Source organism: Aptenodytes patagonicus, chromosome 5, assembly GCF_965638725.1.
Source record: "Aptenodytes patagonicus chromosome 5, bAptPat1.pri.cur, whole genome shotgun sequence".
Classification (NCBI taxonomy): Eukaryota; Metazoa; Chordata; class Aves; order Sphenisciformes; family Spheniscidae; genus Aptenodytes; species Aptenodytes patagonicus.
Window position 1 is genome coordinate 74,030,341 of NC_134953.1, and position 16,807 is coordinate 74,047,147.

The following is a 16,807-nucleotide window of genomic DNA, read 5'->3' on the forward strand; positions in this document are numbered from 1 at the left end:
CGCGTTATGCCGTGATCCCGGGCGGGCGGCGCTGCTGCTGCTGCTCATGGGGCTGCTCAGGATTATGCTGCCGCCCAAGTTGCAGCTGCTGGCGGTGCTGGTCTTCGGGGTGGCCGTGCTCTTCCTGGAGAACCAGATCCAGAAGCTGGAGGAGTCCCGCGGCAAGCTGGGTGAGCGGCGGCGGCGGCGGCGGCGGGGCGCGGCCGGGGGCCTGGGGCGGAACGGGCCGGGGCAGGGCGCGGAGAGGCAGGGGAGACGGCAGCGCGGGCAGTCGGACCGGCGGCGGGAGCGCCAGGGGTTGGCAGCCGGGCTCCCCCCGCCTCGGCGTGCCGCCGGGCCGGGGGTGGGGGGGACACGCACCGTCGGCTACTTTTCCCGTATGGCTCCTTGTGTTTACATGCCCGAAACGATAAAGGACCCGATCGATAGGGTCTGGGGACTCTGCAGAAGGGGCTGTCGGCAGCAGGGGCGGCAGCCTTGGCCTGTGAGCTCATCCGTATGTGTGTTTTGCGAGATCATGAGACCTAGGAGAGACCGGTGTGGGAAAGATAAATATTCCTGTAGTGCGTCTAAATGGGCTTTCTTAAAAGGGCAGCGGTGTTCAAAGCTATTAGGAGCGGCGGCCGGCCTGCCTGTGCCTTCGGACGGGCACCTGGGAAGGGAGGAGAGGAGCAGCAGCGGTGCCCAAAGTGAGTCTGGTTCTGCTGCCTGCTGCTGCAACGGATTCTCCTCTTCTTCCCATTTAATCTCTTCTTCAAACGTTTTACGAACGCTTGGCATTGCAGAGGAAAGCGCCGTGTAAAAACGAACGAAAAAGCTAAAGGCATTGTTCTTAATGACAAATGGGTAATTTGTTTTACTCTCGTTGAACGTAAGATGATATTTTCTGCAGTTTACTGAGTGTAGTTAGTGATCTCCTAGACTGTCACTGAGCTGTAGTTAAACAGAATAACGATGAACTTGAAAACTCTTGTGTAAGCTTTCCTTTGCTTTTCCTGCCTTAAAAAGACCTTTTCAGAGTAATATCTGCCTGGTAGGTGACATCTTACTGCTTTGTCTGTTGTACGTAAAGCTGCAGAACTTGTATAGATTTTACATTACTTAATTAAGGGTCTCGGCGATGTGAAAAAATACCATTCTGAACCTAGTTTGTGGTGCCTAGGAGTTGTAAAAGCAGAGCACTGAGGCTTCTGGTGTATACAAGTGCAGGGGCTGGTTTACAAACATTGTTGATTTGTTTTCTCATATTATTTGACTGTACTAAGATATTTAGACTATGAACACCTCAAGTTTGTAGGAAGAAAAATGCACATGTCATATTCCTACTGGTGTTAAAACTAGAAGTGGACTTTGAGTGACATGGGAAGTTTAACAGTGAGCTGCTAACAGAGCCAGACTCAGCATAACTGAATGTTGAGCTGTGCGAATGCCATTGGGATTTTACATCTCAGCATTTCTTTTCCACTTTGCTCTCTCTGAACTGGATATTAGAGATTAGGACCCTGGAAATGGCAGTGGTTGACTGCTTGAGGTACGGGATGCTCTTGCTCTGCATATTTTCCAGCTGAAAGTTTGTACCAATTATAATCAAGGCATAATTTTTGCAGGGTCTCAATAACTGTAAACAAAAATTTGAAGAAGAAAATGAATGAAATTGGAAGATAATTCAAGCAGGTGTTAACACAGTGCTCAAGGTTCGGTGGAATTTTGTATCCGTCTGTTTTAAACTGGTTGGTACCTGTGGCTTCGGTGCCTCTGTTGCTGACAGTGTATGTTACTTTGGGGAAATCTACCTCCTGGCATGAAAAGATTAACATAATGCATGTGAGATTAAAGAATTCTGCTGGTAAAACTTCCTCTTCCTCCTTAACATATATGCAATGGGCGTGCTTAAGTTACATATTTAGAGGATTAAAATACACAGCTCATACTGCTTTGGGACAAGAATCTAATTACTATGTTCTGCTGATTTTTTTTTCTTAAGGAGAAGGGAAAACTATTATAAAGTTTATTAAAAGTATGATGGAAAGATTTGCTTTGTGAGCAGCTTACTAGTGATTCTCTAAAACCTGTGTAAGGAGGGGAAAAAGGGCTTTCTGCAACAGCTTTGAACTCTGGTTCTGTTTTTTTAATGTGAGAGTATGCTTTGTTAAAAAGCTCCTAGCTGTCTGAATGTCTCCCTTTTTACGTGTTTGGTATGTATTTTATGACTAGCAAATGTTAAGGTTTCATTACAGAAACTTTTTTACCATCATGGTTGGGGATGTTTCTACTGAGCTGTAATATGGAGAATGGTTTTCTCCAAATCAAAGTAATTAGTTGGGCTAATGCACTTGAATTCCAATCTTTCTTCCTGCCCCCCAAAAGAATGAGGTGTGTGTGAAGAGGCAGTGATACTATGATTTGATGATAACGACAAAATAGTTCTTTTGGTCTTTCAGTTGTGTTTCAGTGGGCGTTTTATGTTAGAAGTCACATTGCATGTTGTTTGGGTACCGGGTTTAGAACTATGCTATGTGTTTGCATTGATATACCATATGATAAACTGTCATCTTGGAAAGTAATTGTAAGAATTAGGTGTCGACTAGGAAAATCAAATGACTTCAGTTTTGATAGCAAATAAAATAATCTCTAGTCTTATCAGCAGTTCTAATAATATTCAGCCATACTTTCTGATAGAAAGGGTTTTATCCAATTTCTTCACATATGAGCAACGCCTGATTCAGTACTGAATAATTGGGGGGGGGTTAATTTCAGTTCAACATCTTAAAATATTTTGCCTATAACATGAAATTGGAGCATGTTTCTGAGTGAAAAAGAATGGGAACCTTTTTCTTCCTGTAAGACTTTATATGGGTAAAACTCAGTTACCCTGGCAAACTTTTCTTTTTTAAGTTGAGAAGTACAGGAGACAGAAGCAAATGACCATCACAAATGCTGATGCTGCTTTTTTCTCTGTGATGAGATTATTATGATCCTAATATAATTTAAAAAGCTATTTGTAAACCTGTGGGTTTCTTCATCATATGAAAGATAACTGCCTAATTAAAAAAAAATAAAATCAAAATCTTCATTGTAACTTCTCAGCAGCTGTTGGACTTCTTAAGCTCTTTACAAATAGTTTGTAGCGGTGAGATCACAAGCAGAGCCCAGTCAGAACCCAGTTTCAAGGACTTTTTTGGTGAGATTTGTACATACAGCTATTAATCTTTCATATTATTTTCAAGTTTACACGTAAGGGCAGCTAAATCGGCATTCTCTCCAGACTAAGCTGTCCCTAGTTGCCAGTGAGAACTTTAATGTTCTTATTTAAGCCTGGTGTAGGTAGTTGTCCATTAACTCTAGGAATGCACAGCCCTAATAGAGAATATTGCATGTGAAAAGCAAATTGAGGTTGCACTATCATTCCTGGGACAGAAATAATGTCTGACCATCCCCTTTGGTTTTTGGAAGCCTGGTGGGTGCAGCTCTGCCTCTGGTTTAAACTGACCTAGCAATTAAACGTGTACCATGCCATCTCCTGCATTGCCGTTAGTGTTCGTGGCGAGTTGGATCAAAAAACTGATCCAGCGGGAAGTAATCCGACCATCACTTCTCTTCCCTCCCCAAAATTTTGTAATGCATTGGTGGGGAGGAGGAAGAGAAGAGGGACGTTTGTACGTGTTCGAATTCTTCTGTTAGATTAATTTTATTCTAAAATAGCAAGTACTATAGAAGCACTTCAAGGTTGGGCAGAGGGGTGGGGGAAGACAGTGCCTCATTCAAGGAAGAGTCTGTGGGATTGATCAGAGAAGGTGAGGATAGTTGATGGGGAAGGATTACTCTTTGGTGGGGTGAAAGTGAAGTAACACCGCTACTTTCTGGCTGTTTAATGATACTTACATAATGGATTTTGAAAACAGTCCACGTCCAAGTAACAATATACCATAACAGGGAGAACAAGGATTGAACAACTTTATTACCATTTCAGATTATTGCTTCAGATCATGTTGAAACACTGGTTAGCTGTACTGTGGGAGTATTTCTTCCGCTAAGTGATAAACAAACTTACGGCTCATATCTGTTAATTCAGCACCTTGAATTCAGCATATAGAAGTCTGTCATTTGAAAGAAATTCTTAATATTTTACTTTTTTTTTTTTTTTTTGTTTGAAAATACATGAATAATTTGAAAGGCTAAGGTTCTTTTCCTAAGCACAGGGAAGAAAATTTAATTGATGATTAATTCATTGCCAGATTTTTAATTATTTTTAAGGTAGTTTCCTAGCGCCTGTGGCCCTTGCTGGTGTAGTATCCTTCTAAGCACTGTGCAAGTACCTAACAAACCACTGTTCCTTTGAAGTTAAATGATTTAACTTCCCAATGATTAAATCTTATGCTATCTAGAAATACAAGAGTTTCTGCTTTTTTGGGATGTTGAAATAATAGGCATTTTATGTTTCCTTCATTTAGAAAAAAAAAAAATCTCCCGTCAGTAGGCCTGCCCGTTGCATGTGTTTGGAAGATCTTTGGAAAATCTCAGAAAACTTCTTAAATTGTCCCTCACAATATAGCATGCATGGTTCCTTAGTATATTATTTATACTTGAACTTCATTTATAAAGAGTAGTTTGTGATTGTTGGCAGTTCTGGCTGCACACAGCTACGCACATAATTTACTAGCATTTCTTTTAAATATAGCTCTGTTGGCCAGTGGTTATTCTTTTCCACTGATTAGCCCGAGGCATTCTTTCAGAAGCTGTTTTCCTGAAATAAAGAGTTTTAATGCTGCTTCCTCGGTATCTCTCCAGCCAGTGCAACATTCTTCCACTTTGCCTTGCTGGTTCTATCATACTTTTTCATTTAGTTCCCCCTTACCGTTCCCCTTCACCATGCCCTCGGTCGTTCCAGGCACTTTGAGAATAAATTTTAAAACTACTCCCATATTCCCATACTGTGCTTGTACTTCCCATTGAAAAGTGTGATATAGAGCAATTATATGAATTATATTTTATTTATTTATTGTGTTATTGTTTGTGATTTTTATATTTATTTACAACTTTTTTGGGAATAAGTGTTGCAGCTGCTACTGTTGCATTTTCTATGAAATTGGTAATGTCTGAATTTTGACTAATACAGAATTGTGCACGTTCCCAAGCACATACCAAGACAGTTCAGACTTGCTAATGGGATCTGAGGCTTGATCTCACCCCTTTTCACTGGCACTCCAACATCTGTTTCTAACAGTGGAATTAAGAGGCACAACTTTTTAAAATTTAGTATTGTTGTACCTAGTTTGCAGGCCTCGTGCTTTTAGTGAAGTAGGTTTGAGAATTAGTGATGTGGTGAGAGCTGTGCCTTCGCTTCTAATAGCAGATGCTGTTCTGGAGAGTTATCTGGCAAGGGGATATTTTTGTTAGAGATATTTTGAGGGCAGCTGTGAGAGGTGAAATGGACTTGAGAAATCAGATAAAGCGTACGCCTCCAGTCCCTCCAGCCACAGACTGCAGTGGATGAGGTAATCACCAGGTAAGGCACTGCATCTTTCTAGATTCTCCATTGGAAAAGGTCAGGTTTGGGCCAGTACATATCTATGTATGTTACTTTTTAAAGCACAAATTTCAGTTGAAGAGCACAAAGACTTACAATGCCATCCGCCGGGGAAATCCTGGAAAAGAGCCACGATTACAATCAGTTGTTTAGGATAGAAAAGGCTTGTTGGACAGCCAAAGAAATGCAAGTGCCGTGCTCTTCTTCTTTGTGAATTAATGCAGTACTACAGATTTGGTAATGGTAGCTATGAGGTAGGGAATTAGTTCAAGGCTGAGAACCTCAGGAGAAAGTGTTTAAAGGAGTTCTATGTTCTTCCATATCATCGTTTTTCTTCATAGGAAGGGAGATTGGGTTATTTCAATAATGAAATACCTGGCAGGTTTCAGTAATGTGCTTGGCACTGTAAAAGCGGTAGCACTGCTGAAAATCAGAAAAAGCTACTCTAAATGCCTTTATTTACTCTGTGATAAAGCAACTAAAACAATGACGTTATGGCATAATACCATGCCAATGCTCACTTTGTTTTTCTTGTCTATTTTCTACTGCTGAGCATGGCAAAAGTAACTAAAATTTTCATGTCTGCAATGTGCCTTTGAAATTGAATGACTGGAAGTTACTATGTCCTTTTTTTTAGTTCTCACTGGAGATTATTATCAAAGGAACTGGTTTAAACCACAGCAAAACCCTAACAAAACCTGAGACCCCCAAATACTCCACTAAATTAAAATTGACTGGTTGTGCATTTTATATATGTATATGTGTGTGTGTATGTATATAAACACATATAAAATGTATATATATTAAAAAAAAAAAAAAGCCCCAAACAGCCCTTGCTGAACTACTTAAACTTTGGAGTTAGCATAACAGGTTAAACCATTGCTTTCCAGTTTATCTTGTATATCTGAAGTGAAATAAATCATAGGATTTTTTTTCTTCCTTATTTCAGAGAACTGGCATATTTGCAGCTGGATTCTTTTTTTTGCACAGCTTTGTATTGCCCCTGGCTGTTGAGGTTAGGGACGTTTGAACAGTTCATGAACAAGTCATTTCCATATCTACTGACTGGCAACCGTGAGTCACTCACTGTTAGACTTATTCTGGCCAGACTTGTCTTGTCTTCTAATAATGAATGCCTTCCCTCAAATTCTTCCTTCTCCTTAGGAAATAGAAGGCTTTTGCATATGGAATCCGCCACGTATTATCACTTAATTGGGTCAAAAGACAGCCTTTTTGTGTAATTGTGTGCTATCTGTAGTTTTTGTCACTTATCTGAAGTGTATTTAAACCTTGTCAAAGCAGTATTAAAATAGTGGTAAGTGCTTTGCTTGGAATGTGGTGCTATTTATCTGTTTATATATCTGAAATACTAGCCTCGCAAGCATAATGAAAGTGCCATGCTGTAGAAAATAGCTGAACTGTTACGTGTATTTGCATTATTTTTTTCAACCAGAAATAAAAGACTGAGTGAAAGGAGTTTGGTGTTGAGAGAGGCATCTGAAATTTGGCCAGCTGGCTGCAGCCTATCATAAACACGTACAGGCTCTTAACTTCAATCTGTCCTACTCACTACCTAGACAGAGGGCGGGCAGTATCGTATTCAAACCTTAGCTTCGTGTGATGTTCAAGCCCATCAATTCTGTTGGATTTGCCCACTCCCCTAAAAACTTGTGGCCCTGTGAAGTTGTTGTGTTCAAAGCCCAGCATCTTGAGAAAGGCGGCATTCAGAGAAGTCTTCGGTCACTTAGAAGAGAAAAGCCAAGCTCGTCCCTTCCTGGAATTGGGTCAGTTGGTTCTTTATTCACCCCCCAACTCCTCTCCACTTGACCTTTTAACTTTTGGAGAACTGAAGTCCCTCCATTTGACATTTCTACCAGTAATTGCCTATATTAAAATTACTGCTAGTGCTGATTATAGTTGGTATGCCCAGGCACTTCACTAAAGATATAAATTCTCAATACTTGTGGACGCATTCATGTTGCACATATATGTATGTTTTTGTGTCAGGAATATGCTGACTGTCAGGACATCAGTGTTATTCCAGGATGTGCCCTTGAGTGTCAGCGTCTGACTTCATATTGAGTGTCTGTATGTTCCCAAGTAATTAATTCATTGTGCTGTAGTTTAGCTTTTTACGGCTATAAATTAAGAGCATATTTTTACCATAGAGGTATTGTTTGCAAATGTATCTGCAGGAAGCCCAGCTACATCTGCATGTCTTTTTATTGTCTCTAGTATTCGGTGTATTACTGTTGTCCTTACTTTGCAATATCCTTGTGTCATCATGGTTTCAATAACATTACTTCTGTAATAATTATTATTCAAGCTTTCTGGTAGTGATAAAATTCATCATGAGTAGCTAGGAGTCTAGGGCAGTGAGAGAATTAATAAGATAATTAAATTACAAAAAGTATTTGGAAAGAAGCTATCTATCACTTTGGCCCAGTCTTTGTCTGCCTTCCTTTACGTCCATTCTCTCTCTCTAACCAGATAGAGTTTAAAATGACAGCTGACATCCCCTTTTTTTTTTTTATCAACTTGCTGTTTAATTCTGAATACTAATTTGTGTTGAAACATATGTAAAACTTAAGTGCTGTTTTGATAAAACAGCTTTTGATGATTTTGAAGTGTTTATGCAAACCTTGTGCATAATTGCTGTAAAACTGTAAAGAGTGTGGGGATGGGATCTTAGGTTCCTTAAATTAAAATGCATATCTTCCCCATTTACTTCTGTAGTGGTTTTTCTCTCAGAAGATCTTATTTTATTCTTCTATTTTTTTAATATATATAAAAAATACATAGGGGAGAGTAAGGAATATATAAATTTAAAATGTATATGATTATAATAAATATAAATATTATGAATGTATATATTCCTCACCCTCATTGTCTGTATTTTCCAGTGTTGTAGTGTAGGACTGATCTGTCTTGGACAACAGTTTGAAAGGCAGTAGCCATTCATTTCACTTTGAAAAAGGTGCAAAAAGGCTGTTGAGAACATGAAGGAACTTGGAGATGTGAGACCAACTGAACAGCGATTATGCTTGTTCCTCTCACTTTCTGCAAAGTGGAGAGGGAAATCCAGCTAACTTAATTATTTTTTTTTTCCTCCTGAATCTTTTCCCTGCGTATCTTTCCATTTTCAGTATTTCTATTGTCTTCTTTTCTGGATATATTGTTGTTGAACATATTCACAAAGATTGCATAAATAGCATATCTGTGTTTTCTTTGAAATATTTGCATTTCTTTACATTAATTCTGTGGGGGACTTTGGAGGAGGTTTTGCAGTAGTAGAAGTCCCTTTTTGCAAAACGTGGCATTTGCAATGGGTTTTAATATACAAAACATTAATCAGCAATTGATTGTATTGTATTGGAGTTGATTTTGATCATTCTTTCTGAGCAATGGATTTCTGTAATTCTGAGAAGGATTTATAAATTTAGAGTAAAAGGGAATGAAGTCAAAAAGTAGGATGTGAAAATGATAGCATCTTATTCTGACACATTAAATGGACCAAAAAGTGCCTCCAGAACAAAACAAAGCAGTCTAAGATTTTGTCTCCTTTAGCATTTGAATGACAGATGTAAACTGAGGAGAAAATAACTTTTTGGAAGATCTAATTTCAAGTTTTTGATTCCTTCAAAAAATGGGGATTAATTTTTACAAAAGCTGAGTCCAGCCGTGTCCTTCCATTGTGGTAAAAGTAGTTTCTCACAGGGTTTTATTCCAATGGTGAGGGACAAAAATACTACACCTTGTCTATTGACCAAATCACTCTTGAGCACAGGTGAATGATCACTTTCTGAAGATGTGGTTTTGTACCCGGTATACAAAAGATCTTGTATGAGGATCCGTGTTTTTGGAAACAAAGTCATAACGTCAGATTTTTTTGTATCCTGGTGTTGAATGAAGTGTTTCATAGGTAGAATCCTATTTCAGCTGCACTCCCACTGTCAACTTTCCAGCCAAGATTTTTGAGCATCTCATTTGTGAGTAAACCTTCAGCAGTGTGTGCTCTTAAAAGTGAGAAAAGATATTTTCCTGGCAAAATATCTATAATTGCATACTCTTCTTGATAAGTTATCCTGTGAACCGTGCTGAGATGACCATAGCACTAAAATGCTTTCGCTTAATCAAGTTAGTGCCTTTGGGAATATTGAATGTCTTATAGTTTGCCCCTCTTATTTTATTTATTTATTTTTTAAAAAAAGCCAAACCAAAGCAGCTTACAAAGCCCTCCTGCTTATCTGAGAATAATTTAGTCTGTTTTAATAGGGTTTTAGGCAAATTAACTATTTTGTATTAACTTTGGTGGTGCTGCCAACAAGGCAAGCTTTTGAAGAGAAGTACCTGATGAACAGTTTGCTGTCTTATGATGAAGCAATTAGATCTTGCTGTCCAATTTGATGACTTCAAAGTGTGTAAAGTGGGATTGGACTGAGTATGTTTTTGAACTCCATTTCACTTTCAAAGATAGCATTTCAAGAGTAGATGTATATTTGCTTTTTGGAGAATGTTCTTGTCTACAAAATGACCTTTTAGAGTATGATCATTTAGTAGGAATTGGAATGTTATATATTTTTACTGTCTTCCTACTTTTATTAAAACAAATTTTATTTTTTAAATACCTCTGTGCCTCCCTCCCTTTGTTCTCTAAATTGTTAATCCTGACGTGCTACTCGTGCAGCTGCTGTTAGTTTGAGTGAAGACAAAACTTGCAGTAGCTCCGGTGTTTTAGCAGGGCCTGTTTAAGGTTTAAAGTTTTATCTTCAACAGGAGTGTACTTCATGTTCTTGTTTGATCAAGCTGCAAAAAAAAACCAGCTAGAAAATTTCTGGCATACTGCTTGATTTATACTTCTAAATTAGGGCTCATAGTCTGTGTGTTTAATGTGTATGCAGTAGTCCAGGTGTTTTCTGCTATGAGAAGTACCAGAACACCTTACCTTCTAGTAGGCTCATAGTATTTATTCTAGTCCTTGAACTGCCTCACAAATGCGCTTTCTGAGCCAAAAACAAAGGCTGAATGACCAGAAATACCTGCCTAAGCTTACATTTAAACATAGCAGTGTTCATAACCTGTCATGTCTGGTACAAACTTGAATTTTATCTTTGAAACTCTTCAATGGCCAAAGCAGTTAGGGTTGCGTAAAAACTTTTCCACGGAATTCAGTTGGAGCAACTTTTATTCCAAAGTTTTGAATTTTGAGGAGAGATTTTGGAGTGGTTAATGAAGTGAAATTGCTGTCAGTCATGGGGGTGCTTAAGAGGGGTTGAGAAGTCACAAGTCCCGACAGATGAGCTGTCAAAGTTAGCAGCGGGCCCATAAAATGTTGTTCCCCCGGCAGTGTGCCCAGCGCTCCCGTGGGAGGATATCACTCCATTGCTAGCCAGGGTGGTCGCCAGACGTGTGCCCAGCTCCTCCACCAGCAGAGATCAGACCATGGAGCATGAAGTCAAAGCACTCTTGATTTCAGTTTAGTTTAATGCTTTGAGCTGTAGAGATGGCATATGTTTGCTTCTGGACTGGAAAGGACAGCCACCCCTTCATCCAACACAGAAAAATGGTAGAGAGTATTTGTCAGGCTTCTTAGTTACTCATGAGGCATGTTAAATGCATTTGGCCTAAAGGGAAATTTATCTCGTAAGTGCATGGTCAAGCTTAGAGGAGAATATTAAAGATGAACTTTTGAAGAGGGGAAATGAGGAGTAGAAGGGATGTGTATGTGAGGATCAGCGCAACTTTTGCATGTGTAAGCTATCCACAGTCTGTCTGATCTCAACAAAAAGGCAGAGTATTGGGGAATACACTTATTTTCAAGGCTGGCTTCACTCTAGCTTAACAGTCTGAAAATGTACTTGCTTCTGATTCCTATTGCTTTGTCATTTACCCTCTACAATACTGTTAAACCCTCCTCTCCTTTCTCATGTGAAAAACCAATGTAAAACTGAGGTGGTAGTTTAGCAGAAAGAGACAATAAATCAAATAGTAAAACATTTATATCTATCCTTTTCTGCTTTTCCTGTCTGTGCTTTCCAAGCCATACTCTGAAAACCATGGTCTTGCTGACGTATTTGTGGGAGCATTCTTCTAAACATTTGTGGTGACTGGAGCAACCCAAAGCATTGTTTCTAGTGATTTTTGTGCCTACTTATGTGTGATTGCATAGTGCAGATGGCAAGGCAGTCTTAATATGAGATTTAGGAAAGAGAAATAGATGATAAATTATTCACATACCAAGTTTAAAGAAAAAAAACACGTGTGAAGGAGGAATGAAGATACTGAAAGAGTTTTTTTCTTTTTTTTTTTTTTCTTGTTCTAAGCCATAGAAAAAAGCCCTTAGAAACTCAATGACCATTTTTATATTTTCCAGGAGCATTAGTGGTGATTATGTGTAAGTGTTAAAAACGTGCACTCTTTAACTGGTGGAAGCTTGTGTCAAGGTTGCAGTTAAAAGCACATATTGTTTTGTGATAAGTAATGGGATGTAATAAACTTAAATTTCTTAAATTGGTGCTATAAAATTTGCATACAAAATATTTGTTTTGCTGGAGATGGTGAGAAAAGGTTTTAAATGTTAACTGAGATTGAAATACTAGTTTTCAAGAATGAATGTTGGAAAACAGAGTAAACTTTTTTAGACTTGCTTCCTCTCACTGTTATGCCATCTTGAAACAATATGGAAATAAAAATAGCACTTACATCATGTGCTTTTTAAGTATTAAAAAAACCTACTAAATGTCTGACAACATGACACTTAAGCAACAAAATCTGTCAAGTATTCATATATATGGCAGCAGGAACGTGAAATACAGTGATTGTTCCTACATTTCTTTTACTTAATATATATTAAGTATGTGCATGTAAATGTAAACATGAGATGGCGCTCTAGAGATAACTAGTATGCAAGAGAAACCTGTATGAAAACCCTCTCAGATAGCCAGGAATTGATTTGGATGAGTTTCCTGCCCTTGATGGAATCGCGTATCTACAAACTGTCCGCAAATTCTGTTAATCCTTCAACCTTTGCTGTATCAGGTTCCACAATTAAATAGTGACCTAAATTGGCAAGAATATTTGGCTTCTCTATAGAAAAATGTCTAGACCTCACAAATACGTATCAGGCAGAACTACCAGGTAGTTTAAAGCTTTACCAACTGATAAGGATTACCCAAGTACAGACATAAAACTGCAAAAAGGGATTGTTCTTTTTCATTTGTTCAAAACCTTTGTTACAAGGAATTTGAGGAGCTAAAAAACCTGTGATATTTAAAGATCGGAAATGCATTGATTTCAAACTTGACTAAACTTGTCTTGTGCAGTTTCAGTAGCACCCTTCATAATTTTCCTGTGGTTTTTAATATATGGCATTTTGTGGTGACAAGATTTTAAGCAACTGCATGCTGTACAAGATAGAATACGGGAACATAGCGTATGCTAATGGGTTGTGTATGTGTCCTTGTCTTGTCCAAGGGAGACCCTCATACAGGTTTTGAGTGTTTGGTTTGGTTTCAGCGCAAAGAATCCTTGTTTTAGGCAGTTTGTAGACAGAAAGAACGTAATGATTTGAGGATAATAATTTTCTGAAGTTTATCGCCGCTTCCTGTTTGATCTAAACGCAAGGTCAAAATTAGCTAAAAATATCGCAACAGTCCTTGAAAAGTATGGCACTTAAATTGTTACCAAATGCAAAGTTTTTAGGAGGTGGGAGGTGTATCATTCAAGAACTGTTAGCATATGTCAAAGACCATATGAATTAGTTGCCAAAAGTATTCTTGGATAATGGTGGCTGTTTTTCTCTAACAATTTCTTTAGAAAACAAGTAACAGTCGGCACTTTTCCAAGCTATGACTGAGCTTACTGCAATAATTGCACATTGTAGTGCTATTGTTTTATTGTACTCTGCTGCCTTGACAGCAGTACTGATTTTATAAATGTAAAAATTAGTTATGCTTTGATTCCTTTTTTTTTTTTTGAATAAAAGATAGTCTGATCTAAAGCAAACTTCCTAAATTGCGCTTTAGTACTTATTAATCATCCTATGACTTGGTTGCTAAAGAGCTAAACTTTGTTTTGGTGAAGAAGTGACTATTTGGTTTGGTGTTTTTTTTTTTTTTTGCAGGGGGGGGGGTGTTGTTGTTGTTGGTTTTTTTTTTAAAGTGAACATCCAAGAAGAACATTTACTAATGCCAACTGCTGGAATGGCATTTTCTAATGAAAATTTAAGATCTCTTGCCTTGAGTGGTCTAGCAACCACTGGATCAACAAAGTGCATGTGGCTTTCCTTGTTTGCGTGTTTTGTGGAAATTTCCCCTTTTATGCTCTGTGAGCCTTGGCTACGATGTTAGAATGAAGAACATTTTTTATTGAGCTTTTTGCCATTTTACAGGTTAATTTGTGAACCACTGACTGAACAGAACAACTGTTACAGACTATAAAGTGCAGCCTTGTAACATGGAGTAACAATCAAATAAAACAGAGTCTGTTGGGGAAAGTAATTTTCCCACGTCTTTTAAAGAGTCCATACGTGAAGCAGGGGGAAGGTTGGGGTTGTAGGGTCTTGTGATGATTCACAGCAATACAAGAGATGATGGGGTGAGAGAAGGTTAGTACTAATGGTGTGGGCCACTAATGGCCATCAAGCATGGAAACCTTCCGAAACACTTCTGCCTCTGCTCCCCTCACCTGTAGAGCCCCAAGGATATAGCTGATTGGGATGGGGGGGGGGAAATAAATGAAAAAGTCTTCATATTTCAGATGGAAAGTAATTTTAAAAATATCCATAGGGACCACCCTAATACAGAAATGATACGGTCTATCTGTTTGATCCATGTCCTTCACAGGTATATTGCAGGTATGTGACATTATAAACTTGTATATGTACAAAAAGCCACTGTATTTACTCAAGTTTAAAGTTGTTATTTCTTCATACACATTTGAGAAATACTGCTATGGATAGAAAACTGTATTGGTATCCTTGTGTTGCTTGACAGAGAACTGTTTAGTCTCCCTTACCCTGTTTAAAGCTACATGAGTTAGGTCTGAGTGAGCCGGTATGTTTACTCAGGCTACTGCAGCCTCTCTTGAAGATATGAACTTGGCTTCTGTCAGCATGTTTCTGCCCGGGTATTTGTTCCACAGCTCTCTTGCATGTTTCTGAAGTGCTGCATTTATGATGCAGATTTAAGCATCAGTCTGTTCATGATGTGTGTTGCCCTAAAGTTACGACAAAATAGAGGTTTACGGGTCTTCTTTCTATACCATTTGTTCCGTTGTGCATCACACAGAATATAGAGCAATTTCTTCCCTTGGAGTCCTGCACCCATCTTAGTGCTGAGGGAATCTTTGTAGTTGGTGCTAAAGGATTTCCTGAAATGTTTTTAGTTATTAGACTATGTGGATCGTTAATTATTTAAATAACTATATTCAGTAGGCATTGAAATAAAACCTTTGTAGAGTTAGTTACTTTTTAGATTAATTGGAATTAAGCTCATTAAACTAACGTTTCAGAGGAGAGAGTGTATGTTTACAAGACTGATGGCTGTTTCAGGGTCTATATATAATTTCTGCGCTGTACCTCATATGCTATTAAAGACTTTCCAATGTTTAACATGTATATGGACAAATGTGTTATGCTTATTATTCTATTCCTTAAATAAGCAGTAGCCTGTCGGCCTTGGGAGCTCACTGGCTATTTCAAGAATTTAACCTGCTTTGACACTTCCATGGTTTCTTCTTGTGAGCAGCTTGAATACCACTTACTCAGCAGTAAGTTAAATAAAATCAGCTAAGGAGAGCAGCATACTGTAAATGATGCTGGTAACAGAAAAGACATGTAAAATTGCTTGTAAGGTGATAACATTTCATAACATCCTGGAAAACAACCTCTCATGTATTGATTTGTTTTTTCCTTTTTTTTTTATCCCCCCCCCCCCCCGTCTACAAAGATGAAATGTAGTCTTTCAAGGAGTCTTATTCCTTTCTTGAAGACTTGCTATATTGATCTGAAACCACAGAGCTGAAATTGGTCATATTTTAACAGTGTTCCTTCTCTGATGACAATATATGTCACTACTGTTTAAGTGGAAAACTTGCTGCAGTATTTCTGTTACTGGAATTTGTGGAACAGTCAGTGAGGGACTTCTCTAAAAATCCCTCATGAGATACTGCAAATGGAATACTTCACTGACATCTGTGTGAATGGATAGCAGACCTCTGCAGACGTGATTCCTTAGTCGTGCTTCATGGAAGCATACCACCAACGTGCTCCAGAATAAAGTAATGGGAGAGAAGAGACGTTGAGTAACCCCTGTATGAATACAGATTTTTGTGTTTTCTTTTTGGCCTGGTGCTCCGCTTATCACAGGCCAACTGATCAACACGCTTCTTGTTAGTGCAACTTTAGGTTTCTCAATTAGTGATAAATATGAGAAAACTTATCATCTCCCTCAGAACAAGGGACAAGACAATTTCTCCTTCTCTCCTACCCCCTTTGCCAGATGATGAATTTAAAAGCTGCTGCATATTAATTATTCTCCACGGTAACTATGTTAGCTGTTGTTGCAAGGCCTTGCTGTTACTCTAAATATGTGGTAAGTTTAAAAAAGTATAGGACTTACCATTAATGAGAGAGCTTTTCCCTCTCTCTGAAAAAAGGGGGGGAAAAATTTGTAAGAAGACATACACAAAGGCTTGTGGTGATTTTTTTTGAAGTCTGGTTGTGGAAACAAAGGAAGTACAGAAGGTCAGAATAACAGTGTAGAATTTTAGGTGCTTTCCAGCCTCACATGGTACTTTACCTCCACTGTCATAAGCCTGTTGCTTCAGAACACGGCAATGTGTTTGTAATCTCTCAGTGGAACTAAAGATGAGTTACATAAGTTTGAGAGTAACAAATATCATCTTAAGCTAATTTAGCCTGGCCATTCAAACTTATGGCACTGTATATGCAATAATAGAATTACTGTATTTTTAGACATAACAATCTGCAGGGTGAGGATGGACAACTGAAGGATGTCAAGAGTCTGTGCAAGCTTGGCTTTAGGGAAGAATAGGAATGCAGTAGGTCTAAGTAACTTAAACTGAGCCTGTTAAATTTACAGTCTCTGCACAGATTTTTCTATTTTGGAAACCACACAATATAAATTTAACATTAAATCAACAAATAATTTAACTGTAGACATGTCTGCATGAACCATGTTTTTAAATCCTACTGCAGTGAAATTTATGCCAGGAAAATGGGCCTTAAATCAATCAATCAAACAAACAAACAAAAAACAT

At 38.4% G+C, this 16,807-nt stretch overlaps 1 protein-coding gene across 1 annotated transcript in view; it reads left to right on the forward strand.

Moving 5' to 3' along the window:
* HS2ST1 (heparan sulfate 2-O-sulfotransferase 1) overlaps positions 1-16,807 on the forward strand; it is an 89,277-nt gene continuing 72,470 nt past the window's right edge. The window contains exon 1 of the mRNA XM_076340555.1: positions 1-170. Coding sequence (XP_076196670.1) covers positions 47-170 — 124 coding nt within the window. The 5' untranslated portion in view covers positions 1-46. The remainder of the gene's footprint in view (positions 171-16,807) is intronic.